Genomic DNA, 27,508 nt, shown 5'->3' on the forward strand with positions numbered 1-27,508 from the left:
AAATGAGGAAAACCAATATGAAGAGGAAGTCCCACAAAAGTCCTAGTTTGCTCATGGTGTATTTTTGTCCAATTGTATTTTTATGAAAAAGAATATAAATGGCAATAAACTTTACTGTCAAACATGCAATAAATTGTAGAAAATAAAACCGATCTGATACGTGTGCTGTCTTCTTTCTTGTCGAGGCCAAAACGTATCCCATGATGACTAAATAGCTGTAAAACAATCCTGCTGGTCATTTAGTCGAGCTAGAAGAGGCCCCATAGAGCGAATTAGGGGGGCAGTATGTTTCCACAAAAGGGTTATAGGCATTTGGCAGCTGATAAATTAAAAATAAGCTGTAGTCTGGTCTGTAGATTACACATGCCCGTTGTCAGAACATGGAGTATGAATGCTAATGCTCATCAACATTAGGCACGATACATATTCTCTCTAGAAAAGTCATATACAAAGGATAATAGATTAAAGGGCACCGGTCACCAGCATTTCACCTATTGAACCAGCAAGAAGTAGGTGAAAAATAATTTTTATGTAACCTATAATCTTCTTAGTCGGCTCTGCACCTTTTTAGTATTCCGTTTTTAGTGTTCCTGTGCCGTATGCTAATGGGCATAAAAGAGTGATAACTTAATTCCTCAATCCTATCCGAGTTAACCCCGCCTCCTTACTTTTGATTGACAGCTCTTTGCCTCCCCCCAGTACACATGAAATCCCGCGCTTGCGCATCGATCTGGTGCAAGCGCAGAACGGGACACCATAGCGGCGCATGCACCGTAACTAGATTTGAGGCTCTGACGAAGCAGGGAAGGGTGTCGGACCATATATGACGGGCGCATGCATGCGATCTCAGACGAGATTTTGGCATTCAGGGCGGACCAGTTTTCGACGGTGGGCGGGTATAAGAAGAGGAACGAACGAGACTGCCGGATTATTGCCATAAAAGTTGTGAATGTTTGCAGACCGTTATTTCCGGTCATAGGAGGAGTTTAGGAGAGGGGATAATGGGACAACAATCGCGTTGTGGGAGCGTCAATGAGATGTCGGAGTGGCCCCCCTTTTTCAATGCCTCAGATGCTGCGGTCGCAATTGACTGCAGCATTTGAGCGGTTAATCGGCCATGTATAGCACAATCGCGTCATACATCTTTGGGAAAATTATAGATCTCTATCATATTACTACAAAGCGAACGTTTCCTTAAGGCCAGGATCACACACCGTATTGATGCAGTTTTTGTGACCGTTTTTGGCTCAGTTTTTTGAGCCAAAGCCAGAAGTGGATCCAAATGGAAGGAGAGGTATAAAGAAAAGACTGATTCATCTCCTTTCTTTTGTGTCCACTTCTGTGTTTGGCTAAAAAAAAAAAACAGAGCCAAACCATGCCGCAAAAATGCCATCAAAACAGTGAGCGATCCTGGCCTTTCGGTTTTCCGGTCTTTAAGCGTATGTTCACACGAAAGGTCAAAGTGCAGAGCTGTTTTCAAGGGAAAACAGCTCCTGATTTTCAGAAGTTTTTTAAGCCACTCGCGTTTTTTTGCTGTGTTTTTTTTTTACGGTGGTTTTTGGAGCTGTTTTCAATAGTCTATGAAAAACTGTTCCAAAAACGTCCCAAGAAGTGACCTGCACATGTTTTTCGCGGGCGCATAAAAAAATTGGCCCATCGGAACAGAACGCTGTTTTTCCATTGCAATCAATAGGCAGATGTTTGGGGGCGTTCTGCTTCCGATTTTGCGGCCCGAAAAAAGACTGAAAATAAGCCGTGTGAACATACCCTAAAAGGTATGCGGGTGACTGTCGCCAGCCGTAGTGGAAATCACGAGCTGGGATTACGGCCGTGGGCTGGGGCCTTAACTACGGCGCTACCTTACATCTTGTGAATAGAGTGGCATGCAGGCAGGTGTAAATTTAGGCAATGTCTGTGATGGAAGAGAGGAATCATGGGAACTGTAGTCCTTTACATGGTAATCCCGCCCACAGCAAACCCTAGGAAAATGAAAACCGTACTGCACGGAGCTGAATAACATAATGAAAATAAAAAGAACTACTTCTGAGGAGCCATGGTGGTATCATAGGGTCAGCTTTCAGATACATAAGTTTTTTTCCGTGCTTTTGGAAAACACAGAAAAGTATTTGTGTTTTACAATTGCAGACACTTTAATGTTGTCAGATTCTGATTTATAGAACAGTTAAAGGGATATTTCCATCTAAGACATTTATGGCATATCCCATGGATATGTAAGAAGGAGGAATAACCTTTAACCTTTTAATAACCCTAATATCCCAATGGGATGTTCTATTTACAGGGTCTTTACTACATGCTTTAACTTTCCCTCTGACACCTTGGTTTACAATGAATTACTACCAAAACAGTAGGTCTGCAGTGCGAAGTAGAAAAATTAAATGAATACGTTACATATAAAATATTTATATTCTATACACAGCAGAGCCGCCATATGTCCATGTTCCTGCTATGGTCGCACCGTTAATTTGTACAGCATTTGCTGTTTTGTTTTTGTGAAAAGGAAAAAAAGTGCATGTTCAACCCTTTCCCGACATCCGCCGTACATAGATACAGCAGACGTCGGGGGGAGTATGGAACGGGCTAAGCACGCTCCACAGAACGAGCTTGTTGGCAGCTGACACTTCAATGTAACGAGTCACTGGCAGCCTGGGACATATATATATTTTACACGTTAAACTTTTTGAAGGTTTGCATTAAGTTGTCATTTTTAAAACGAACAGATGTATTCAGGGTAATAAGGCTCTGACGTGTGGCGGTTGATGATGTGCCAGAAAACTCTGTCTTGTACTTGGTTTTCAAGGACTCACTTGACGTGCTGATAAGTGACTAAACAGATTGTGCTGAGCACAGGCTGCTAAAACTGTGCTGGGGATGAACAAGTTGTTGTGTTTGCTTTTATTTTGTATTACTATAGACTGATGCTACTATAATGTAATAATATATACAGATTACGGAACACATTTTATTAATTTTTACCTCCGCATTATCTGTACACAGTATTTTTCTTGTTTACCAGCCACTAGAGGGCAGCATATAGCAGGGCATTCTATTGATTAGCAATACATAGTTCAGAACAATGTTCTATGGTAATAAATATTAGAAAGTCATGGAGTATGGAGGCGTAGATAGGCTGTTACTCAAGCTCTTCCTGCAAACAGTATTTCTTGTGTAGTGTATTTTGTAAACTTGTTTTCTTTGAAGTACGTGGAGTATCAGTTCTGTGGACAGTCACGCTTTGTTTTGTCTTTAGTCAGGGATCTGAACAAGTTGCAGCGCTACAAATGGAATTAAAATCGAAAGTCTGTTATGTCAACATCTAACTTTTTTTTGCATCTACAAATGTAGCAATTTAAATAAAAATAAACTTTGCCTATGCTTTCAAAGAAAATCAAACCAAGCAATGTTTCCTCTAGATACATTATGAAACCTTGTTGTTTTTGGACTGGGGGTAGAATTTGCTGAATTATATAAAGACGACTAAGGCTTCGTTCACATATCCGTCAGGGCTCTATTCTAACCTTCCGTCGGAGCTTTCCATCAGAATGGAGCCCTGACTGAAACAAACGGAAGCCAATGGTGACGGATCTGGTGCCAACGGCTTCCGTTTGTGTCGCTTGTGCAAGGGTTCTGTCGTTTTGACCGAATAAATACCGTAGTCGACTACGCTATTGATTCCGTCAAGACTACAGAACCCTGGCACAAAGGAGACAAACGGAAACCGTTTGCACCGGATCAGTCACCGTTGAAATGGTGATGGAAACGGAAACCTATGGTTTCAGTTTGTGTCCGTCAGGGCTCCGTTCCGACAGAAAGCGCTGTTGGAATGGAGCCAAGACGCGATGTGAACGAAGCCTAAGCAAGTTATTGTCAATGGAAAAAGACTTCAATCTGAAACCCACCCTTTCACTTTCTAATATTTTAAGTATTTGCTCTTATTTTTAATTTCTTAACACAAATCTTAGGATTGGCGCTGCTTTTCAATAAATCATTCTTCATTGGGGAATTGTAGGTCCGCAGATTACAAATTGGTAGTTTATATTCTCTGGATAGAACACTCACAGAGGCTCTTGCAATACCGTCTGCACAATCTGACAGTAGCTGTGCGCACTCCATTCACAGATTACAGGTTGCTGTAAATAGTGCCTGTATTCATCTTTCCACAAGTTACAGTGGTTGTCCCAAAACAAATTCATATTGTAACTTGAGACCATAACTTTATGAAAAGCAAATTGGTTCCAAAGCCCCAAAAATAAGAAAAAAAAAATGAATATTGAAGAATAGTAAGGTGATGGCTATTCCAGCAAGCCTTACATGTGAAGTCGTGAATTACTTCTGGAAGCTGTGGAGTCTTTGTATGTAGAAGAGGGCTTCTCCAGGGTCATATACAGTAATAGAGCCGCCATCACCTCATCTCTAAAGAAACCGTTCCCCTGGCACCGGTATAGAGCAGCACTGTACACGTACCACAGCTAATTCGTATATACATCTCCGTAATACAGCGCCCAGTAATTCACAGTCGTTTTGCCATTGAAATTCCCTTACTGGTTGGTTCTTCCTACTATTCATGTCTGTTGTGTAAGTTGAATGTGGTTTGAAGTTCTAATGGAACCGGAAAGAACATTGTGATTTGAACATATTGTATCTTGAGATCACTAGACCTACAAGAATTTGATGCGCTTGCTCCAGATAACTTTTTTTTTTCTTTTTTTTCTTTTGCATAAATACAACTTACTCCGTTCTATCTGTCCTTCTTCCTAACTTACAGAATGTACAACCGCATAAAGTAGGGGACAAATGGAACGAATTACGACTGCCGGTTCACACTACACAATTTGTTTGTTGTCGGTTACCATGGAGATGTATATTCTTGAGTATTCAATGTCTACTCCCTATTGCATAGTTTTTGCAGGAAATTTTAATTAGACAAAAACCGTTCTATGGGATTTGCCTGCCCCTGGTCATCGCTCCTGAAGCTCAAGCCTTCAGACTCATTCACACTCACTATTGCTCAGCAGTGTAGTCACATAACAGGCCACTCAGCTTTCATCATATAAAGGGGCTACTAAATAATGTATTCTAAGAGGGAGAACCATTGTGAATGATCATGTGTAGTCTTTTCAATAAACGTGTAGTTGAAACTTAACAGGATCACATAGTAGGTTATAAGACGTAAATAATATAAATGAAAACCTATATTATAATATACTAAAAAATTGTGTAAAAACATAGAAAAACAACATTTTGATGACAGATGCTCTGTCACCACATTATAAGGGGCATATCTTGTACATGATGTGATCGGCGCTGTAATGTAGATTACACCAGTGTTTTTTTATTTAGAAAAACGATCATTTTTGACGGAGTTATGACCTATATTAGCTTTATGCTAATGAGTTTCTCAATGGACAACTAGGCGTGTTTTACTATATGGCCAAGTGGGCGTAGAGAGAAGTGTATGACGCTGACCAATCAGTGTCCTACACTTCTCTCCATTCATTTATACAGCACTTAGTGATATAGCTATATCGCTATGTGCAGTCACATAAGCACACTATAACGTTACTGCAGTGTCCTGATAATGAATATACATTACCTCCAGCCAGGACGGGATGTGTATTCAGAATCCTGACCACTTCTCTGTGATGCACAGCACAGGGAGATCTCGCTGTAAATGACAGTTTACAGCGTAATCTCGCGAGACTATGCCTGCTATGCTGTAAATCACAGAGAAGTGCAGAGAAGTGGTCAGGATTCTGAATACACACCACGTCCAGGCTGGTAGTGATGTATATTCATTATCGGGACACTGCAGTAATGTTATAGTGTGTTTATGTGGCTGCACATAGCGATATAGCTATATCGATATCTGCAGTGTAAATGAATGGAGAGAAGTGTATGACGCTGATTGGTCACTGATTGGTCAGCGTCATACACTCCTCTGTACAACGCCCACTTGGTCATATAGTAAAACACGCCCAGTTGTCCATTGAGAAACTCATTAGCATAAAGCTAATATAGGTCATAACTCTGTCAAAAATGATGGTTTTTCTAAATAAAAAACACTGCTGTGATCTACATTACAGCGCCGATCACATCATGTACAATATAGGCCACTTATAATGTGGTGACAGAGCCTCTTTAAGGCTGGCAAAGGATACTCAAAGTGCTGATGGGCGTTCCAGGCTTTCTTTTGTATGGAGTATGAGATAACCCTTGGTTGAGAGGCATGTGTTTACATTTAATGAATAAGACTTTGTTTATACAATATATATTTTTTTTTATTACTCTTTTAAAGGGGTTGTGCCAGAATAGACAATTAATACTTATCCACAGGTTTTATTTGTCTGATCACTGAGGGCCCCATCGATCACAAGAACGAGGTTCCTAAACCCCCGTTCTTCTTCACTTCTCGACTGCAGTGAGGAGGACTTTGAATGGAGTGGTGGTTGAGCATGCCCGCTGCCACACCGTTCAAGGTCTATGGGACTGGGCTATAATAGCAAAGTACTGCGTTTGGCTGTTTTGTTAGTCCCATAGACGTTGAATAGAGCGGCAGACGTGTGCTCAACCGCAGCTCCATTTGAGCTCTACCGCACTGTGGGGGGGGGGGGGGGGAGATTCATTGATTAGGAACAGGGAAGTTCGGTATCCCCGACCTCGCAATCTGTGGGGCTCCCAGCGGTGTCCTATGGATAGGTATGAATTGTTAATTCTGGTACAACCCCTTTAAGCTAAAACGTTGGATCCAAAAAAGAAAGGAGGGTTTTTGTATAGAATTATTGTTTTTTGAAGAAAAAAAACAAACACGTAATTTACTAACCCCTACAACGTTCCCATAGCCACCCCCTTAAAGAGAGCAAACACAACCCACAAACTAAGAGAAGAAATTATCTCTCCAAAGGTCCCATATTTTCTTTTGTTTAAATCTCATATTTTCTGATATTGCCTCCATGTTCATGACTCCAATCCATACCTCCACAGGGGAAGTTAGACCCGGAATGTCCTTTACTTAGCTCCTGGCATTCTGACCTAACCTGGCATGTTGAGCACCCCACTATGGGCACATTAGATAATCTCTAATCGCTGCCACCACCTGAGAATACTAAGCCAATGAATTACACATTATAAACAATCATAGAAACTGGAACACACAAGCAAATGAACTCTTATATGTGCTTAGCATACAAATCTATACACATGCCTTTGTAGATGGAGAGATGGCAACAAAAAAAATCCAATTGCACCAACTTTTCAGCAGATGCCTCTCAGAGGTTGCAAGAAATCGTTTGTTCAATATGTCCACACAACTATTGGACCATCCTGTCTAAATTGGTCATTCTGGGCAGATTCTGTAATGTGTAATCTTCAAATGAGAGAGGGTCAACTTTACACAATCCCTATCCATGTGTCTTCGATCCACTAGACTTGGAGGACCCAACTCGTCTATGCATTACGTGGACAACCCATTGATTTCTTCTAGAGGAAAAGTGAGGACTTTCCTTCACACAGCATCAACAGCTGATTGTATGGGGTCTTGTCATCCAGATCCCTCGTGATCAGCTGTAAACCATTCTGCAAAAGCGACTCGGGAGCTTTTTCTCGTAGCACCGTTACCAGCCGTGGTCTCTAGATCTTTAGCTATGCAGATGGCTGCCACTTTACAGAGTTTGGAATCTGTACCACAACGTACCTCCAGTGTCGTTCCTGAGTCATTATCTGAACATAAACGTGTCCTTTTATGACCAATCCTCATTAGGATATCCTATTATATTCTCTTGCTAGGCGTTTGTTTATGTCTAGTTTGTCTTGACTTCCCTATGTTTCCCTCTGTATTATGCCTGGTGTCTAGCTATGCATCTCCGCTACAGCAATGGCTTTTAGGCCTTCTTCACACAGAGCTAAAAAAAAAGACATGTAAATGTGTCAAAAACGCTCGCATTTTTGTAAAGTGCTTTTTAGAACACAGACATTTTTTTGTTGCTTTTTTTTGTTGCGTTTTTGACACGTTTCATGCTCCAATTTTTGGCGCATAATTAGGACTCACATTGACTATATGAATTTAGGCGAATTTTTGACGTGGTTTACACGCCAAGAATAGACCTGACACTCCTTTTTTTACACTACGCATTTTTTAAACGCGTGCGTGTAAAAAAAAGCACGTCTTATGCACTACAATGCGCTTTCCCATTGATGTGAATGGGAAGCTTAAAGCATGCGTTTTTCGGCGCGTCGAATACACGCCGTGTGAACAAGGCTTTACAGAGTGGCCTTCCGAGCTGGCACATGGGGGGGGGGGGAGCCAAGCAGGGGATCCTTCTCACATGACATAAGGACAGGAGTAGTTGTTGTTGTGAGACATCCCCTTTAATTTTAGTGGAGTGTGAAATTTGGATTAATAAAGGTTCTGTCTTATCGCCCAATATTAAGTAATAGATATGCATTAAAAAGGAATAATAAAACTAGTAGCCATTCCTGAAACCTAGGTCTGGTGACATTGCTTTAATACAAGTTCTGTAATCCATTAATTCTGGACATTTATAGGATCTGTAACTTGTATGTTCTGCACTCTTCATCATGACCCCTTCTTCACTTTTTGCAGGTCTGATGTTGTGTCATGGCTTCCAGCATCCGCTTTCTTTGTGGGCATTATTTATGCAGGTTCCAGGGCTCTGTCAAGGCTGGTATGTAACATAACCTGCATGTTCTGTACTTTCACCCTGGTTACTAGGATTTCATCTCTACACCTATCACTTAATATAATATATGAATGTAAAGCTCATCCACTTCCAGTTTGCATATTATGTCCATGTGGGCAGATATATGTCGACACCTGCAAACAATAACAAGCAAATGTTTGAAAAATGTGGTGTTCAGGGATTTTTTTCATCGAGAATGTTGCTATAAATAAGAGACTTTTTAGTTTCTCCTATTTTAAAAACTGTGAGTGATTCTAGCTTTAAAGGGGTTGTACAGGATTATAAAGACATGGCTGCTTTCTTCAAGAAGCAGCGCCACACCTGTCCATGGTTGATGTCTGGTATTGCAGCCAGCTCCGTTGAACTGAAGGGTGCTGATATACAATAACACACGCAACCTGTGCTGTGGAACGGTGTGGCGCCGTTCAAGTATCATGTTCGTTGTTTAGGGTTTTGTTGGTAACAGGGCACCTCTCAACAGGTCATCTGATAGACAAGGCCAATAGAATAGGGTCAGTTTCTTAATGCTATTAGATATAAAAGAAGAGAAGAGAGCATTTCCAGCTACTTTTAAGCCGATATTGTTTGTCATTTTTACAGATTCAATGTGTGAATGAAAGTAAACCTTTAACTTTTCTCTCCTCACGTTTTTATAGCCGATTCCTGTTTTTTTGACTTTGCACAATGCTTCCGAAGTTGTTACCTATGCAGTCCAGAGAATTTTCTTCAGAGAGGTGGGAGATACATATATTATATCTGGTTTGAATAAATGATTTAACCCTTAATTGCCTTAAAAAAAAAAAGCTGCCAACATCTTAAAGAAAATGTTAGTCTGTACTTTGTCTGATGTAGACCTTTGACTCTACAGTTCTCTTGCATCATTGTATTTATTGCTCCATACTTTTAGAGATCGTGTAGGTCACTGATGTAATCTTAAGAAAAAAGTGTAACGGTTATAATTTCTAAAGAGCTAGTGAGCGGCGGAGCAGGGCACACAGGATTTATTGTTACTAATGGGTTCTGTTCTAGTTTTCCTGTTCTGATCTTGTACACAACTGTCCTTCCCTGACTAATGTAAAGGAGATCTGTCACTTGCACCGACCCCCATAAATTAAATCATCTACAGGATGAGATCTGCATTTTTGCACCCATAGATAAATAGGCTGAAGAATTGATAATGCCGGTTTATGTATCAGAAATAATGGGAATTTTTTTTTCAAAATTTGCAATGCAGAGAAGAAACCTCTGTGCTCTGTCAGAGAATCCCACAATTCCCAATGGGGACCTGGACCCCGTTATTTTCTGCTACCACACCCCAACAATTTGACATATCAAAATATTCCTGCCCATTTAATGATTCTGAAATATACCTGTGGACAAGAGATGAGGATCCTGAACACAGGACCCCATTAATCTCATTTTATCACAGAGTGGAGAGCGGTTCTAAAGAGCATCTCCCACTATGGAAGACCGGTCCTGCATTAAAGAGCAACTGTCATTTCATAAAACTTTTGACATGTCATCGTAACATTTCAAAAGTTTTTAACGGTGGGGGTCAGGGTGCTGAGACTCCCACCAATCGCTGAAATTATGGGGCAGAACCGCTCAGCTGAGCGCGGTGCGCCTTCGGCTGTAATTTCAGTTCTTCTTGGAAAGACGGCGTAAGCTGAAGACAAGCTTATAGACTTCTATTAGCCCGTCTCCAACTAACCTGGCCTCTCAGAAGAGCCGAGGAAATCCAAAGTTACACCATTACAGATGAAAGGGCACTGCGCTCGGCTGAGTGCTTCTGCCTCTTAGTTTCAGGGATCAGTAAGGGTCTCCTCACATGGACTCCCACCGATCAAAACTTTTGACATGTCACTATGACGTGTCAAAAGTTTTATGAAACACCATTTACCCTTTAAACAAACAAAACATTCATATAAATGGGCACTGTGTAATGCTTAGTTTACCCCTGTGTTGGCACTGGAGGGAAATTGAACACTTACTGCCAGATTTCCACACATATGACATCTGATCGCTGGGGGTCCCAGCAGGGGGGCACTTTGTGATCCTCATATTGTCAAGGTACCCTTCTAACAGGTAGAGTGTGTTCATTTCAAAGAACCGTTTACCGAGTATTACAGATGTAGTTTGGGATTTGTGTGACTGGTTAACAGCTCCCATCTTATTGCTCTGCATAAATTGAACTTGATCCTTTCAGCTCAGAAACTTTGAGCAATTTGCCACCTGAATAACCTTGCTGTAAATCGAATGTTCTTACTCCTGTGTTTTGTTTTGTATTTGTAGCAAAGCTCGTACACACGATTATGCAGGTGAGTATCTGTATGTATATTGTACTTCATTTGTTATTGTCTGAAATATGTACAGAAAAAAACTGAGCGTTCAGTACAAAGGTTTTGCTCATTTACAATTCTGTTAGGCTGATCTACTAGATGTGGATTGCTATGTATGAGATGCCCTATAACAAAATGGATTGATAATGGATGTACATGGTATACAAAATGCCTTGTGTGCAGTTTCCCTTTATAAGTGTAAAGATGTTAATGTACTGAACAGGTGGAATGTATCGAGATCTCTAAAGGGGTTAGACGTTGAGAGGGCAAAGTTCAACTGCAGTGGGAATGGTAATCTGACCTCATACGGCCACCTATCTGAAGTCCTGCCGTATTGTCTTTTCGATATGGAACATCTTCAGGTATCTAGTAACATGCTGTCTGTGCTGATGTTCGGACTAGAAGTGCTCATATTGTGAACTTCCTCATATGGATACTTGATGTGGCAATGCGAGTCACTGCTCTCCTTTTGCATGTTATTCCATTTATTTAAAGTGAACCTCCGTTAATGGACAACTTTTACCCAAAATTTGGAGCGTTGTCTCCCAAAACTGTTTCTTACATACCATATACAGCATATAGGAACTATGTATAATACAATCCACCTATAAAAGTGGAGATTTACTTTAGCACCCAATAGCATCTAAAAAAAATCGCCCCTGTGCCTCACCATATGTTGCTTTTTAAGAAAAAATATATACCTTCAGGCATCTTTCACATGGCAGTATTTTGGTCAGTATTTGTAAGCCAAAACCAGTGGTGGAACCTACATAGTGGAAAAAGTATAATTGAAAGCTTTTCACCTCTTCCGTGTTTTGGACTTACTCCTGGTTTTGGCCTCCAAATACTGACCAAAATACTGCTGTGTGAGGCCTTGTGCCGAGCATGGTAGCACGGACCGTAAAAAGCCAAAGCTAGGACATGTCCTATCTTTTGCGGTACACTTCTACAGCCTGGACACCTTCCCGTAAATAAATGGAAAGGTGTCCATGGACAAGAGAAATGAATGGGTCTGCAATTCCGGACAATTTTTACGGTCATGTTCATAGGGCCTGAAAGTGGCCTAAATCAAATTTTACTGTGATGTGATTGTTTTTTCATTTTATAGAACATAATTTAACTTCTACAGCTTTTTTTGGTAACAAATGTGACTACTGTAATGAAAAAGCATGTGTTTCTTGGATCATAGCCATTTGTCTTGGAAAAACAAGAAAAACTGCTTACAGAACAAAACGTGAAGCTGAGGATGGAGCAATAATCTCTGCAAGGTTCATTAAACAAATCAGAGTCTAGTTATAGATTTTCAATAAAAAGTTTAATCTCAAAGAGCAATTATCCGTAAAATGTAGGTTTCTTTTTTTAAATCAAAATTTTTATTTTGTAAGCAAGTCATGAAAGAGTACAAAACAAAGCATTGAAATAGTTCTCGGTATAGAAAACCGTTGACCTATTACATAGTAGTTAGTATAATGTATACCTTATGCATTCACGCTAAAGAGAAAAAAAAGAACTGTCGTCATTGCATTCAAATCATACATTGGGCGTAGGTAATTGTTTATTCTCAAATGACAGTTATTAACGTAATCTAGAATATTTAGCTCCAAACTATTTTCAGTACATTCTAGGTCTTTGCTCAAGTAGGTTTCTTAGTATACGGCAGCTGCTTATAATGTAAACTCCGATTACCGCTACTATTCACATTTGGAATATGTTTCATCCAACAACTTTCTCCTCTGCAAACTAAGTTTCCTGTTCGTAAGTAAAGGAATGTCCCACTGGGGAAGTAATATCAGCCTAAGAGCCTCATTCAATTTGCTTGCAGTTCTGAAAGTTATTTTATACAGCGTGGTACATTTATTCAATTGTACAGAACATTTTTCATTAAATTGTACAGAACATTTTTTTTTTCTATAAAAAAAAAAAGGCTACAGAGAATTGACACAAATGGGGAAAATACAAGCATTCAGAAAATCTTCAGGCCCTTGTAATTTTTCCACATTTTGTTATGTTCAGCCCTTGTGCTAAAATGAAAAAAAAAAAAAAGAAAAGTTTTTCTCCATCGTTCTGCGCTCAATACCCCATAATGACAAGGTGTAAACAGAATGTTAGTAATCTTTGCTAATTTATAGAAAAGGAAAAACTAAAATATTGCGTTGACATGAGTACTCAGACCCCTTACTCAGGACTCAGTTGAAGCATCTTTGGCAGCGATAACAGCCTCCAGTCTTCTTAGGTATGATGCCACAAGGTTTGCACACCTGGATTTGGGGATTTTCTGTCATTTTTCTCTGTAGATCTTCTCAAGCTCTGTCCGGCTGGATGGGGACCGTCGGTGGACGGCCATTTTCAGGTCTCCAGATCTGTTTGATTGGGTTCAAGTCAGGGCTCTGGCTGGGCCACTCAAGGACATTCACAGAGTTGTCCCTAAGCCTTTGCTGTGTTGTCTTGACTGTGTGCTTAGCGTCATTGTCTTGTTGGAAGGTGAACCTTCCACCCAGTCTAAGGTCCAGAGCACTCTGGATCAGGTTTTCATTAAGAATATCTCTGTACTTCACTCTATTCATCTTTCCTTCAACCCTGATCAGTCTCCCTGTCCCAGCCGCTGAAAAACAACCCACAGCATGATGCTGCCACCCCCATTCTTCGCTGTAGGGATGGTATTGGGCAGGTGATGAGCAGTGCCTGGTTTCCTCCAGACATGACGCTTAGGCCTCATGCACACGACCGTAGCAATCACATCTCGCAAATCACGGACCGTGCACACATTGATTTCAATGAGCCCGGACCACAAATGTGGCCCGTATAATGACATGTCCTATCTTTTTGCGGTCCGGGCAGCCAATGCACGGACAGTGGAAACCAAGGTCATGTGCATGAGCCCATAAGAATGAATGAATCCGCTATTCACCCGCAGTTTTGCGGGTGAATTGTGGCTGCCAAAACACATTCGTGTGCATGAGGCCTTAGAATTGAGACCAAAAATTTCAATCTTGGTTTCATCAGACCACAGAATTTTGTTTCTCACTGTCTGCGAGTCCTTTAGGTGATTTTTTATTTTTTTTTGCAAACTCATTCATGTGTCTTTTACTGAGAGGCTTCTTCCTGGCCACTCTGCCATAAAGGCCAGATTGGTGGGGTACTGCAGTGATGGTTGACCTTCTGGAAGTTTCACCCATTTGCACACAGGATCTTTGGAGCTCAGCCAGAGTAACCATTGGGTTCTTGGTCACATCTCTTACCAAGGCCCTTCTCTCCCGATTACTTAGTTTGGTGGGTTGGCCAGCTCTAGGAAGATTCCTGGTTGTTCGAAACTTATTCCATTTAAGATTTATGGAGGCCACTGTGCTCTTGGGAACTCTCAGTTCTACAGAATTTTTTTGTACCCTTCTCCAGATCTTTGCCTCCACACAATCCTGTCTCTGAGCTCTGCGGGCAGCTCTTTCCTCCTCATTGCTTGGTTTTTGCTCTGATACGAATTGTCAGCTGTGACCCTTATATAGACAGAGTTGTGTCTTTCCAAACCATGTCCAATCAAATGAATTTACCACAGGTCGACTCCAATCAAGGTGTAGAAACCTTTTCAAGGATGATCTAGAGAAATGGGAGGCCCCCAGAGCTAAATGTCATGTGTCATAGCAAAGGGTCTGAATACTTATGTCCATGTGAAATTTGAAGTTTTCCTATTTAATACATTTTGAAAAAACTTCTAACATTCTGTTTTCACTTTGTCATTATGGGGTATTGAGTGCAGAATGATGTGGGGAAAAAAGTGATATTTTATTTTAGCACAAGGCCTCAATATAACAACATGTGAAAAAAAGTGAAACGGTCTGAAGACTTTCCGAATGCACTGTATATATCCGTCTCCAAAACTTGATGCCTTATGACTCATTATTCCATCTTCTGCTGGCATTTCTGGTATTTTTGAGGGAAAGAATAGCGCAGTCTGCAGCACTATTTTTCCCATTTAAGATACCTGAGCCTAGGCAGTGCAATGGGGGGAATTTATCAAGCTTTCTGCACAAGTTTTCTTGCGTAGAAATGTTGCAATCTGCGATTTTTGGCCTTTTTTACGCTGCCCATGCCACTTTGAAAAAGGTACGTGGCTTTACAAAATGGGGCGATTGGGGTGCGGGAATGGATGGTGCCGTGGTTATTGCACCACAGTTATGGTGCAACACCACAGACCTGACCAGCGGGAAGATGCAACAGATTTATTTAGAGGCATGAGCCCCTTATTAGATCTGTCCCATCTTACTCTAGTGGAGCAGATGGCTAAGACCGGTGTATGAAGAGCCAGTCTTAATAGATGTGCCCCATTGTGGTCCATCGCGGCTCACTATATCCTTTTAAAAATCGATCTGACGTGGCTGTCATTGCACAGTTATAAACAGGCACCATGATGCTAGTGCAAACACAGCCTAAAAAAAACCCCAGTATGTACAATGTGTAATATAAATATGAGAAGAGCAATTGTAAGACCTTTTACAATGTTGTTGTTTTTTACTGTTGTAAAGTTAGTTGTTGTTCGGGATTAGAAAAAGGCTCCGCTTTTTTTTTTTCCCCCAGAAACAGTGGGGCACTTGTCTATTGACTGTGTCTGGTATTGCACTTCAGACTCAATCACTTGAATAGAGATGTATTGCAATACCAGATAAAGCCCATGGACAAGCGTGATGCTGTTTCTGGGGAAAAAAACAGATCCTTTTTCTAATCCTGTAAACCAGTTTAAGGACATACAAAGACTTCTATCACACTGAAACGAATTGGAAGTGAGGCCTCTCTCCACCTCCACGTTGGCAAATGCCTGACTGCTTTTATGCCATTGAGACCAACAGTACATTTCGAGTAATATATTTAATAGATCTTGCCATTGACATGGTGTCGGCGGCATGCCAAGAAGATTTTCTGGCATTGGGCAGAGTATGTCCTCGTTTCTGCATGTGCTTTATACTGTCTAGCTTACATTTTGAAGAACATTAGATTGTTTTCTTTGCATCTTACTTTCCAATGGCGCTTTTTTGTTTCTTTACATAGTAATGTTTCATATGTGTTTTCTTACCTCCTAGTGTCACTCTGTTGCTCATCTCAGCTGGATGTCTTCCTATACATGACAAACAGGTACTTCTATTATCTTCGCTAGTGTCAGTTGTGCAGAATTTAGAAAGAATGGATTTTGATATTGTGGGTATTTTTGGATGCTCAAACTTAGTGGTTGTCCAGTCCCTAAATATTGATGGCCACCAATAGCTGATGGGTTGGGGCCCTTCTCCCAGGACCCCCGCCGATCAGCTGTTTTGAAGGGTGTGAAGCACTCGTACAAGCGCTGCATTTCTACTTGCTCACTGTGAATCTTCGAAAAGGATGTAGTGGTGATTCTTTGGTAGTGTTTTTCAGCTGTCATTCCACTTATTGCTGCATCGTTTCATGGATTTTTAATTTAGTAGAAATCTGGTTAAAGAAGCACTCCGGCATTTTTTTGCACATATCATGCTAACTCGCCAGCAATATTCTAGCAGTGTCATTTGTTTCTTCCCAGCTCAGTGGCATCCATGTATTTTGAACCCTTTCATTGTGTGTGAACTACAGGATTACATCATTACCAATCAAATCCCTCCTGGCAGCTCTGAAACACCTCCACACCGCACCCAGCTCCACTCTCTTTGTTTCTCTGTATGTCGAGCCCCCCCCTTCCCTACATGCATATATTGCTGCTGAAGAGATAATTTATGCCCTATCTGAGGCTTCGTTCACATCTGCGCTAGGGCTCCGTTCCGTCTGAACTTTCCGTCGGAACAGAGCCCTGACAGACACAAACGGAAACCACAGGTTTCTGTTTCCATCACCATTGATTTGAATGTTGACGTATCCAGTGCCAATGGTTTCCGTTTGTCTCCGTTGTTCAAAAGTTCCATCGTTTTGACGGAATCAATAGTGTAGATTTGCGCCATAACTTACACCAGTTTCTGTTAACTCTGTCGCTCCGTCACAGGTTCCGCCCACTAAAGTCCGTCTAAAAAACGTCTGACTGCTGTGCTTGCCAACAAGGGTTTGCCAAAGGGATCAAATACTTATTTCTCTGTGCACAATGCAAATAAATATATATAATTTTGACTGTGATTTTTTTTTTTTTTTTTTTTTTTATATAATCTATCTCTCACTGGTAAAATTAACCTAGCCTAAAAATTCTAGACTGTTCATGACTTTGACAGTGGGCAAACTTACAAAATCAGCAAGCGATCAAATACTTATTTCCTTTACTGTACACACATGATGGCGTGAGAAACCTGTCACAATGCAGCACAGTGGAAGGGCTTATGTCTAGAGGAGTCTAACCTGACTGTACCAGGTATGCGTTGCTTCAAATTACAATAGATTTACATTTTTTAATATAATATATATATATATCATCTGCAGCAGATTTGCTGTTTATCCTCCATACTGTAACATAGCTCAGCAGATTCAGGGTCGCAGGAAAGCTGGGTCACAAACCATGTAATAGAGACTGCTGAATATTGAATATTTTCTAGATAAATTTCCATCCTCGCTCCTAAATTGTGCCATAGCTAGGAGGTTTGCCTTTCAGGAACCTGGGAAAGCTGGTTAAGTTGCATAATGTAAGGGTGTGTTCATAAGTGGCATTTCCTCTGCTTTTTTTTTTAGCTGCGGTTTTGTTTTAAAAAAAAGTATTTTTCTAATTTTCACACAAAAATGCTGAAATGTTTATATAACCACATTTACCTCTACATACAATTACAACACAAAGTAACTAAAAACAACAAACATAAAAGTCTATTCTCGCCTTGGAGCTGCACTGATTCCCTGCTGCAGATCCTACAGCATTATACCGCCGTGTCCATTATAGTCAATGTGGACTAAGCTCCGCTCCTTTCCACAAACTCCCGGTTTCTGCAGTAATGTCATGTTGGTGCACACTGCAGAGATACCAGTCGCTCACCAGTGGAAAATGGAGGCTGTTGGGAGGAAGGGCTCCCTCTTTGCAAGTTCCAGCAAATCAAGAGAATGGGGGTCCTGAGTTCCCTGAATGAACGGAGCGGCAGTCACTCATGCGCGCTACCGCTCCTTTCATTCATTATAGGACTGCCGGATATAGCAGAGTACAGCACAGGGCAGTGTGAATGGGTGATAAGCTGTATCTGTGAGATTACCTCTTTAATGAAACTAGAAATTAAATACATGAGACATTCCCATTTAAAAAAGGAAAAGTTGGATGATGAGCATTTTATATTCCACCGCTTCACTAACGTCTGATATCTGGGATATGGAAACTATCAATAGGAAACCATTTAAAGCTAGGAAGCTAAGATGAGTCTATAGAGTTAAATCCTGAAACCGTAAATACATTCACTGTAAGTTGGCTTCGTTTTGTGCCCACTATGCCGCTTACCTCACCCATGGTTTTATTTACCGTACGGTGCTGTAGTCTGATCACATTGATACTGCTGGCAGATGGCATGTTTTAATACACCTCATGCCTCCACAGATTAACTTTCACCAGAGATCCTGAAATGGAGATTTTATTTTGTTCTACAGTACTAAACCGAGACCATTTAACGGACCCGGAGCGCAGAGACTGGGTTTCTTTATCCAAGTGTAATGGAACTTACAATCCTATTCCAGAGACAGCCATCTGTATTTTATTCTTCTTAGAGGAGGATCTTTAATTCAGTAATGACTTCAGCCACTGTTTACATTACATTTGATATAATGTGCAGCGACCGATAACTGCGCACGTTTTCTTACTTGTGTAACTGATCTGCATAGTTTTAATCATCTTAATGCACTTCTCATTTACTTTACTAAATTATAATGTGCTCGGGTTTTTTTTCTGGCTAAAATACTTCATCATGATGCAACGGGTGTAACGTGAGAATGGGACCAAAGTAGTGCACGCTGCGATTTTTCTCTGAATGGAACGATGGTCCGTTTGAAAAATAGGGCATGTGAGTGAGACCATTGACTCAATTCGTGTGCTGTCCGTTCTACACCCGGACAGCACACAGATGTGAACGTAGCTTGTCTGAATAGGTCCTTACTTTACCTGAAGCTCTCACTTGGCTGTTTTGGTCTCTCCCATGGAGTTGTATGGAGTGATGGTCCAGCACAACCCTTCACCACAGATTTGCTGGTGGTGAGTGAAAGGTGGCTCATTCTAGCGATCGTGGGACTTTCTAAGGTTAGTTCCCTACCGAATTTTCCATTTATTACCTATTCAACGGAAAGGATATGTATCAACATGTTATCAGCTCAATACCCCTTTAATATATAGAAATGGCAGGTTTTTACAGCAGAAATCCCCAACCTTGTGTAGCATGCAAATGTCTTTTGAATAAGCCACATCAAATATTGAGTGAAAAAGTCTTTAAAGCATATGACCAAGTGATATGTTTCCTACCATAGTGATTATCGATATCGTTTTGACCCTGGTATCAGGTTTTAGTATTTCTATGATCTGCAGCTGCCAACAACTTGGGAGCCACGTGCATGGGGACTGAGAGCCAAATGTCGCTCCCTAGCAAATGTTGGGGAACACTGTTCAACAGCATAACAAGATGATGCAATACAAATGATCTATGAGCATTATTTACAGGATCAGTTAGGGATCTTACAGACCTCTTGGGAGAACTCTAGGGGTACGGAGGATACAAAGCCAATGACCACAATTTTACCTCTAGGCAGGCACGACAAAGGCAGCTCCGTTGAGTGAGGACCTCCGCAAATAAACTGCATATCTGGATACCTGAACCCTGTGTGAGTAACGTGGGGGGTTGGATATTAGGACAGATTTATCCATGTATTTATGGCCATACATTGAAAAGTATGTTATTTGGCCCAAACGCAATATTTATGAAGCCCCCTGTACCACTTTTTTCCGACACATACGAATGTTTTAGGAAAGGTGACTGGAGTTTCAGAGTTGCACCAAGTGCTTTACATTTAAGAATTTAGAACCCTTTTTTTTTTTTTTCCTCCGAGAGGTATCGGAAAACAATACTAGGTCTGACGTGGTATTTTTTTTTTGATTGCTGTAGGTTTCCAGTGAACTGGCTCTTTAGGAAATTTTGAGGGTGATCACATTTTGAGTGGCATAAGAGCCTAGATGCCCAGCTAATTCGGCCAATCTTACCAATAATATTTATTTATGCCAGTAATATGTTGTTAGCTGATTTATTAGGATGTGTTTTTTTATTTTTTATTTTATATTTTTTTTACAACCTAAAATATTTTATTTGTGGGAGCATTACTCCAATTTTACTATAAAAATGTCTGCATATATACGGTTTTAAAGTAGAGCTTTAGGCTGAAATCAGAATATTAGATGGAGTAGAGAACTATATACACACTAGACTCGTACACATAGCATTGCTTATCGTCATGTGGTGTCCCATACCAGCTTTATAAATTAGTTTGCAATAGGAATTATTAAGCACAATGCTAGCAATATGTCTTTTTATTCACAGCACTACAAATATTTTGTTTCTCAGTGTTCTAGAGACAGAGTGTTTGCCTGGCGGCAAGCTGTATGAAGTGGCAATTATCCAAGCTGCATGTTGTACTGCAGGGAATTCTTCATCTGAAACCTCTTACTATATTACCATGTTTATTCCATGCCCTTATGTCGATGCAGAGCGCACCACATGGATTTCCAGTAATTGACCATGTAAACCCTGCAGTTTATGAAAGTTTATCAAAATATGCATTTATTGTCTTTTATTTCTACAAATCTCATGGGGAGTAATAATAGTGGGTGACTGATCAGTAGGTGAATCTGGGTAAAGGAAAGGCAAGTGCATCATATCGAATCAGTAAGACAGAAGGTTACGTTTTGGGTTGTGTCAAAGGAAATAAATTTGTTGCATTGGGGAAGTTCCCTGTGTAGTGCTGAAATGTGCGCTAACCAACTGGCCACAGTCCTTCCTCTGCACTTAATATTTCTCAAAATAATAATGCAAATAACCCTAGTGTAGGTCCTGAATGTTTCAGCCATAATGTTGCTTCTCAAGGATTTGCCAGCTTTGACCAATGGATCCATGTGGTTCTGCCAACATGGGGGGAGGGGGAAGGAGGGATGCGTAAAATGAATAAGACTAAAAAGGAGCTTTGTTTCTATATCTTTAGATGTTCCCAATTTTAGACTTTCCTTAACCTGGGACAAAAGTTTAGTTTGCTACCCTAGCCCTCTATCTAAATACCCTGGCGAAGGCAAAATGGCTTGTTAGCACCCCCATTGGCACCCAGCGCCCTTGGCGCGTGCATCTCTTAATAATTGTGTCGCATCATTGACTGGCCGTTCAACAGAAATACAAATCTACGTCTTCTATAAGGCAGTGTAGATTTGCGCCATAACTTGCCTAAGTTAAGGTAAATCTCTCGTTCCGTCAGAGGTCCCTACCGCTAAATCTGCCTCCCTTTTAAACCAACTTTTGGACAGTGGCGAGAGAAATAAAAAGTTTAGCGCAACTAACGGTGTGTGCCAAAATGTGCAACTTTTTAAGCCATTTAAATGTTTAAACCACTTTTCTAAGTGGCGACCTACATTCAGACCTCATTATGTCCTTTATGTATTTTTACATTTGTTGTTATATTATGTTCTTACCCCAAGTGTGCTGGGGCTGGTCCCTATCGGCAGGTTTCTGTGCCCCCATTATCATCCTCTGCTGGGGGAAAGCTACTAATAATGTACCCACCAGCGCCTCTGCCAAACTCCATGAAATCTCTATCTTTCTCTCCTTTTTTTTGTAGTTAGATGTAGACGGTTATTTCTGGGCTATCATCCACCTGGTTTGCTCAGGTAAGTCGGTATAATAATAGTGTACGTTACTAGTGCCATGTAATTTTACAACATATTTTAATCCAGCTTGTCCATAGGGTCGACAAAAGATATTCAGCCACGTGAAGCTTACACGTCACCAGACAGACGCTTTCTTGTTAGGGCATCAATAAGTGAATGTTTGTGCAGCCGTAACGAGGAAGGATATGCGCCCTCTCCACGATATACTCACCCGTTTATCTTTTACTAAGGGTCTTCTACATGTCCTAACATTCAAATGTCTGACAGATTAACCCTTTAAACTTCTGTGTCCCTTTCTTTAGATAACAATGGCAGATTAGGCCTTGTTCACATTTGCGTTCGGCATTCCGTTGTTCTGCTCTGCAGGCTTAGTTGAACAACGCAAACAACCGGTGTCCGATATTGACTTTAATGGGTTACATCGGGTTTCCATCTTGGCTTCCATGGATTTACCGGAATCAATAGTACAGCATACTATTGTTTATGCTATTTTCTGTGGAGTCCGCGATGGAGGCCCCTAACGGAGCCTCCAACGCAGACGTGAACAGAGCCTTATCTTGATTTCTGAATAGGGTCTGTGTTTTTTTTTTTAAACATACAGTAAAAAAGAAACTCAAGTGTGAACATCATCCTATTGCTACAATGTCATGAGATCAATCTGCTGCTCTAACACTATAAGGATCTTCTAGATGAGTGTGGCACTTCAATAATTTAATTACTGGTAGTAGGATTGTATTATTGTAAAACTAATAGAATTATGTAGAATTTATTGGCTGTGAACATTTTGACAAATTCTATATTTTTCTATTATCAGGGTGTTACAGAGTATTCCAGAAGTCTCATAGGTCAAGTTTACTAAGGTGGGTGCCCAATGATATGATTAGCATCCAGAAACAGGGTCGTATGTGGAACACCGTTCATTTACACTTGCTCTTTTATTTTACAGTGACCTTGATCAGCAATATATAAACTATTTTTTCAGGTATGTATAATTCTTCTATGAACATGATATATGGACCTTGCCGCTCCAGTAAATATTGTTAAAGCATACACTTAAATTATACAGTTCAGCTTTTGTGTAAGGGCTCATGCACACAAGCATATTCAGGATCTGTGTTGTACGGATCCCAAATGCACTATCCATTGTATTGTGTGGACCTGGACTGAAACCTCTGGGTCACTCAGTTAGCCAGTGAAAATCAGTTTTTTTTGTTTTGTTTTTTATTAAGATTTGTGTAGCAATGCTTCAACTGAAGAATACTGTGGCAAACGATAGGACCACAGGGGGGGGCACATGGACTGCAGTACGGGTTGGTACAACATCCTTTAAGGGTCCGTTACAAAACATCTTGCCCTGTTTGTGTCCATTTTAACGAGTGCTACAACAAGTTCTATATTAAAGGGGGTTTCCGAGACCTTTACTCAACAGCGCTTCTCCGGTACTCCCCGTCTGTCTGTTTACTTTGACAGAAAGTGATGACGTCCCATCCCATTCATGTAACCACTGCAGCCAATCACTGACCTCAGCGATGCCAAGAACGGTGCGTCACTGTTGCGGACAGTGATTGGCTGCAGCGGTCACATGGATGGAACAAGACGTCGTTACATCCTGTACAAGTAAACAGACTGGTGGACACCACAGAAGTTGCGACGGGGGATTTACCTGTTAAATATTACCTATTTTGTTATTTTAGCACATTCCCTGCCTTCTACTTGTTTTTTAAATGTCCCAGACAACCCCTTTTAAGGACCTTTTTTTTTTTTAATATGCATTAATATGTGAAAAAATTTATCTTAACCCTGTGCTGATTATGAGAGGTTAGAATTCTAAGCCACTTGTGGGCTTAAGGTGGCTGTACACATAAGGTCAATGTTGGACGAACCTTTCAATTTCCATTTAACTGTCCGACAATCTAATGTGTATGGTGGTGTCCTGGCTGTGCGCTGACTGCAGTTGTCGGGGGAGATAAGATCGGGCTCTTGGATTTCAAAATGCCCTATCCTTTTGTTTGTAAGGAGATAAGTCACTGCCAGAGATGTCTGGTAGCACCTTACCTCCCTTTCCACATTCAGAATACATGCACGCTCGGTCGGGGGTGCATGTGTATTGGGGGGTCGGTAGGAATAGCTGTCGGACGAACGATCTTTCAGCTGACCGCTATCTATAGTGTACGGGCAGCTTTATAGTACATGCCTGTGTTACCATGCCATTTCATGATTGTGTGCTCTGGCAGCTCAGGTTTATCATAGGGACACTGGGCCTCATAGCAACTTATCAAATCCAACTTTATTTATTGTAGTATAGATTCATGAGACCCAGTGTCCCTATGATAACACTGTTCTGCCAGAGTGCATAGACCGGAAGTGTTGACTTGTAGGGGGCCAACCACCAATAACTTGACACAATAATGAAATGTAATTGTTTTTTAAACACACTAAAGAAGCATTCGTAAAGATGTATTGAGATAGTTCTCCTTCACTTGTGTGTCTTTTATATGTATGACATGCTGTATTATAGGATTATTGCAACCCATGTAGTTTAATATGACTGGAATGCATTGTTTTTATCATTGGTCTTTAACGTATCAAAGAGCACAATTCTTCATTCCCTACTGGTCGTGTTATTTTAGACCTTGAATTATTTTTTAAGTGGTACTAAATTTCTAACTGCCCAACAAGAAATCATTTCTAGCAAATTTTGATATGCCTGTACATGAGTTTGCTATCGGCACCATGTCGCTGGTTGAATGGCTGCCCCTGCACTCCAGTAGAATAAATGATGAAATTATATCACAGAGGTTCATTCAATCTGCAGGGATTTTTTGTTAATAGATGACGGACTGTGTGATTGCTTAGAACCACGTAAATGCAGTAGGATTCTAATAATCAGTATACAAGTAAGTAAACCGTTCATTCACCAACAGGATCTCATGTTTAGAATTTCTATTTTACTTTTTAGCTAAGTGATTCCTGTTTATTTAAAGGGAAGTACCCCTAAAAACTCCCAGCTAGGCCTTTTCTGTGGAATATATGTAGAACTGACACTCCGCAGGGTATTGTATATAATCATGAGTACATCTGTATTAATTGTTTTTTTTTCTTCGTTAAAGCTGGAATAAAACTATTATTATTCATGTACACTGGTACACATAGGTTTTACATTTATTTATTGGTTATATTTTCTCTTATTTATTTAAATTAGGCCTCATCCCCATGAATTTGATATATATATATATATATATATATATACACACTACCATTCAAAAGTTTAGGGTCACTTAGAAATTTCCTTATTTTTGATAGAAAAGCACAGTTTTTTTCAATGAAGATAACATTGAATTAATCAGAAATACACTCTATACATTGTTAATGTGCTAAATGATTATTCAAGCTGCAAACGTCTGGTTTTTAATGCAATGTCTACATAGGTGTATAGAGGCCCATTTCCAGCAACCATCACTCCAGTGTTCTAATGGTACATTGTGTTTGCTAACTGTGTTAGAAGACTAATTGATGATTAGAAAACACTTGAAAACCCTTGTGCAATTATGTTAGCACCGCTATAAACAGTTTTGCTGTTTAGAGGATCTATAAAATGGAGCTTCCTTTGAGCTAGTTGAGAATCTGGAGCATTACATTTGTGGGTTCGATTAAACTCTTAAAATGGCTAGAAAAGGAGAGCTTTCATGTGAAACTCGACATTCTATTCTTGTTCTTAGAAATGAGGGCTATTCCATGCGAGAAATTGCCAAGAAACTGAGGATTTCCTACAACGGTGTGTACTACTCCCTTCAGAGGACAGCACAAACAGGCTCTAACCAGAGTAGAAAGAGAAGTGGGAGGCCCCGCTGCACAACTGAGCAAAAAGACAAGTACATTAGAGTCTCTAGTTTGAGAAATAGACACCTCACAGGTCCTCAACTGGCAGCTTCATTAACCCCTTCGCGCTCAGGTCAGTACTATTACGTCGTGCTGAGTGCATCGTTCGCGCTCAGCTCAGTAATAGTACTGACCTGAGTTAACACGGCGCCATCTTTCCCCGGCGCGTGTTTGAGCTGTGATATCTGCCGTTTCCGACAGCAGGCTATCACAGCTTAGTGTGCAGGGACCGATCGCGGTGGTCCCCGCCGATTAACCTCTTAGAAGCCGCGTTCAATAGCGATCGCGGCTTCTTAGGGGTTAAGCTGCCATCGCCGGCCTGCTACACGATAGCGGGCCGCGATGGCTACTATGGCAACCAGAATCCTAACAATGGACTTTGGCTATGCCATCGACGGAAGCCTAGTGGGTCCTGACAAAGTCAGGACCCACTATTCTTGCTGTCAGCGAACAGCTGATAGTTCTAATACACTGCACTACGTATTTAGTGCAGTGTATTAGAATAGCGATCAGAGCCTCCTGCCCTCATGTCCCGTAGTGGGACAAAGTAAAAAAAGTGTAAAAAAGTAAAAAAAAGTTGTGTAAAAATAAGAAAATAAAAGTTTTAAAAGTGCTAAAAGTAAAAATCCCCCTTTTTCCCTTATCAGTCCTTTATTATTAATAAATATATATATAAATAAACAAATAAACTATACATAATTGGTATCGCCGCGTCCGTAATGTCCTGAACTACAAAATAATGTAGTTATTTATCCCGCGCGGTGAACGCCGTAAAAGAAAATAATAATAAACCGTATCACAATTGTTTGGTCACTTCATCTCACAAATAATGGAATAAAAAGAGATCAAAAAGTTGCATGTACCTAGAAATGGTACTGATCGAAACTACAGTTCGTTACGCAAAAAATAAGTCCTCGCACGACTTTCCTGATGGAAAAATAAAACAGTTATGGCTCTTAGAATAAGGTAACACAAAAAATAAATTATACTTTACAAAATGTATTTTATTGTGCAAACGCCATAAGATATAAAATAAAATTATAAACATCTGGTATCGCCATAATCGTATCGCCCCGCAGAATAAAGTGAATGTCATTTATAGCGTATGGTGAAAGCTGTAAAAAAAATATAATAAAAAACAATAGTAAAATTCCTGTTTTTTAGTCACCACGCCTCTTAAAAATAGAATAAAAACTGATCAAAAAGTCGCATGCACCCCAAGAAAACTACAATGAATTCCTCAAGGTCTCTAGTTTCCAAAAAGGGGTCACTTTTGGGGGGTTTCCACTGTTTTAGCACCACAAGACCTCTTCAAACCGGACATGGTGCCTAATAAATTAAATTAATTAAATGTCACCTCTACTTTGCTCTAAATTCCTGTGAAACACCTAAAGGGTTAATAAACTTTCTAAATGCTGTTGTGAATACTTTGAGGGGTCTAGTTTCTGAAATGGGGTGTTTGATAAGGGTGTCTAATATATGGGCCCCTCAAAGCAACTTCAGAACTGAGCTGGAAACTAAAAAATAAAATAAAAATGAGGCAATACTTTGCTTCTTACATTAGTTTTGACCGTTTGTATAAACTGAGACCCCTATTAGACCGTTTCAGTGCCTGGTTTTCCCAAGCATACACCCCCGAGAAGTGTATTTCTATTGATGAGTCCTTGGTACATTTTAAAGGGAGGGTTCAATTCCACCAGTACCTGCCGGGTAAAAGGGCAAGGTATGGCGTGAAGATGTATAAGCTGTGCGAGAGTGCATCA

At 40.5% G+C, this 27,508-nt stretch overlaps 1 protein-coding gene across 5 annotated transcripts in view; it reads left to right on the forward strand.

The window, feature by feature from the left end:
- Window positions 1-27,508, forward strand: part of SLC35D4 (solute carrier family 35 member D4) — a 137,492-nt gene that overhangs the window by 8,205 nt on the left and 101,779 nt on the right. For all 5 annotated transcript variants that reach the window (XR_012847636.1, XM_075826346.1, XM_075826348.1 and 2 more), the window contains exons 4-10: window positions 8,618-8,699; window positions 9,371-9,448; window positions 11,007-11,032; window positions 16,123-16,174; window positions 21,818-21,866; window positions 22,681-22,726; window positions 22,813-22,848. Coding sequence is in view for 4 of the 5 variants with exons in the window: in XM_075826346.1 (XP_075682461.1) it covers window positions 8,618-8,699; window positions 9,371-9,448; window positions 11,007-11,032; window positions 16,123-16,174; window positions 21,818-21,866; window positions 22,681-22,726; window positions 22,813-22,848 (369 nt within the window). In the remaining variant the exon portion in view is untranslated. The remainder of the gene's footprint in view (window positions 1-8,617; window positions 8,700-9,370; window positions 9,449-11,006; window positions 11,033-16,122; window positions 16,175-21,817; window positions 21,867-22,680; window positions 22,727-22,812; window positions 22,849-27,508) is intronic.

This window comes from Rhinoderma darwinii, chromosome 5 (genome assembly GCF_050947455.1).
Source record: "Rhinoderma darwinii isolate aRhiDar2 chromosome 5, aRhiDar2.hap1, whole genome shotgun sequence".
Lineage (NCBI taxonomy): Eukaryota > Metazoa > Chordata > Amphibia > Anura > Rhinodermatidae > Rhinoderma > Rhinoderma darwinii.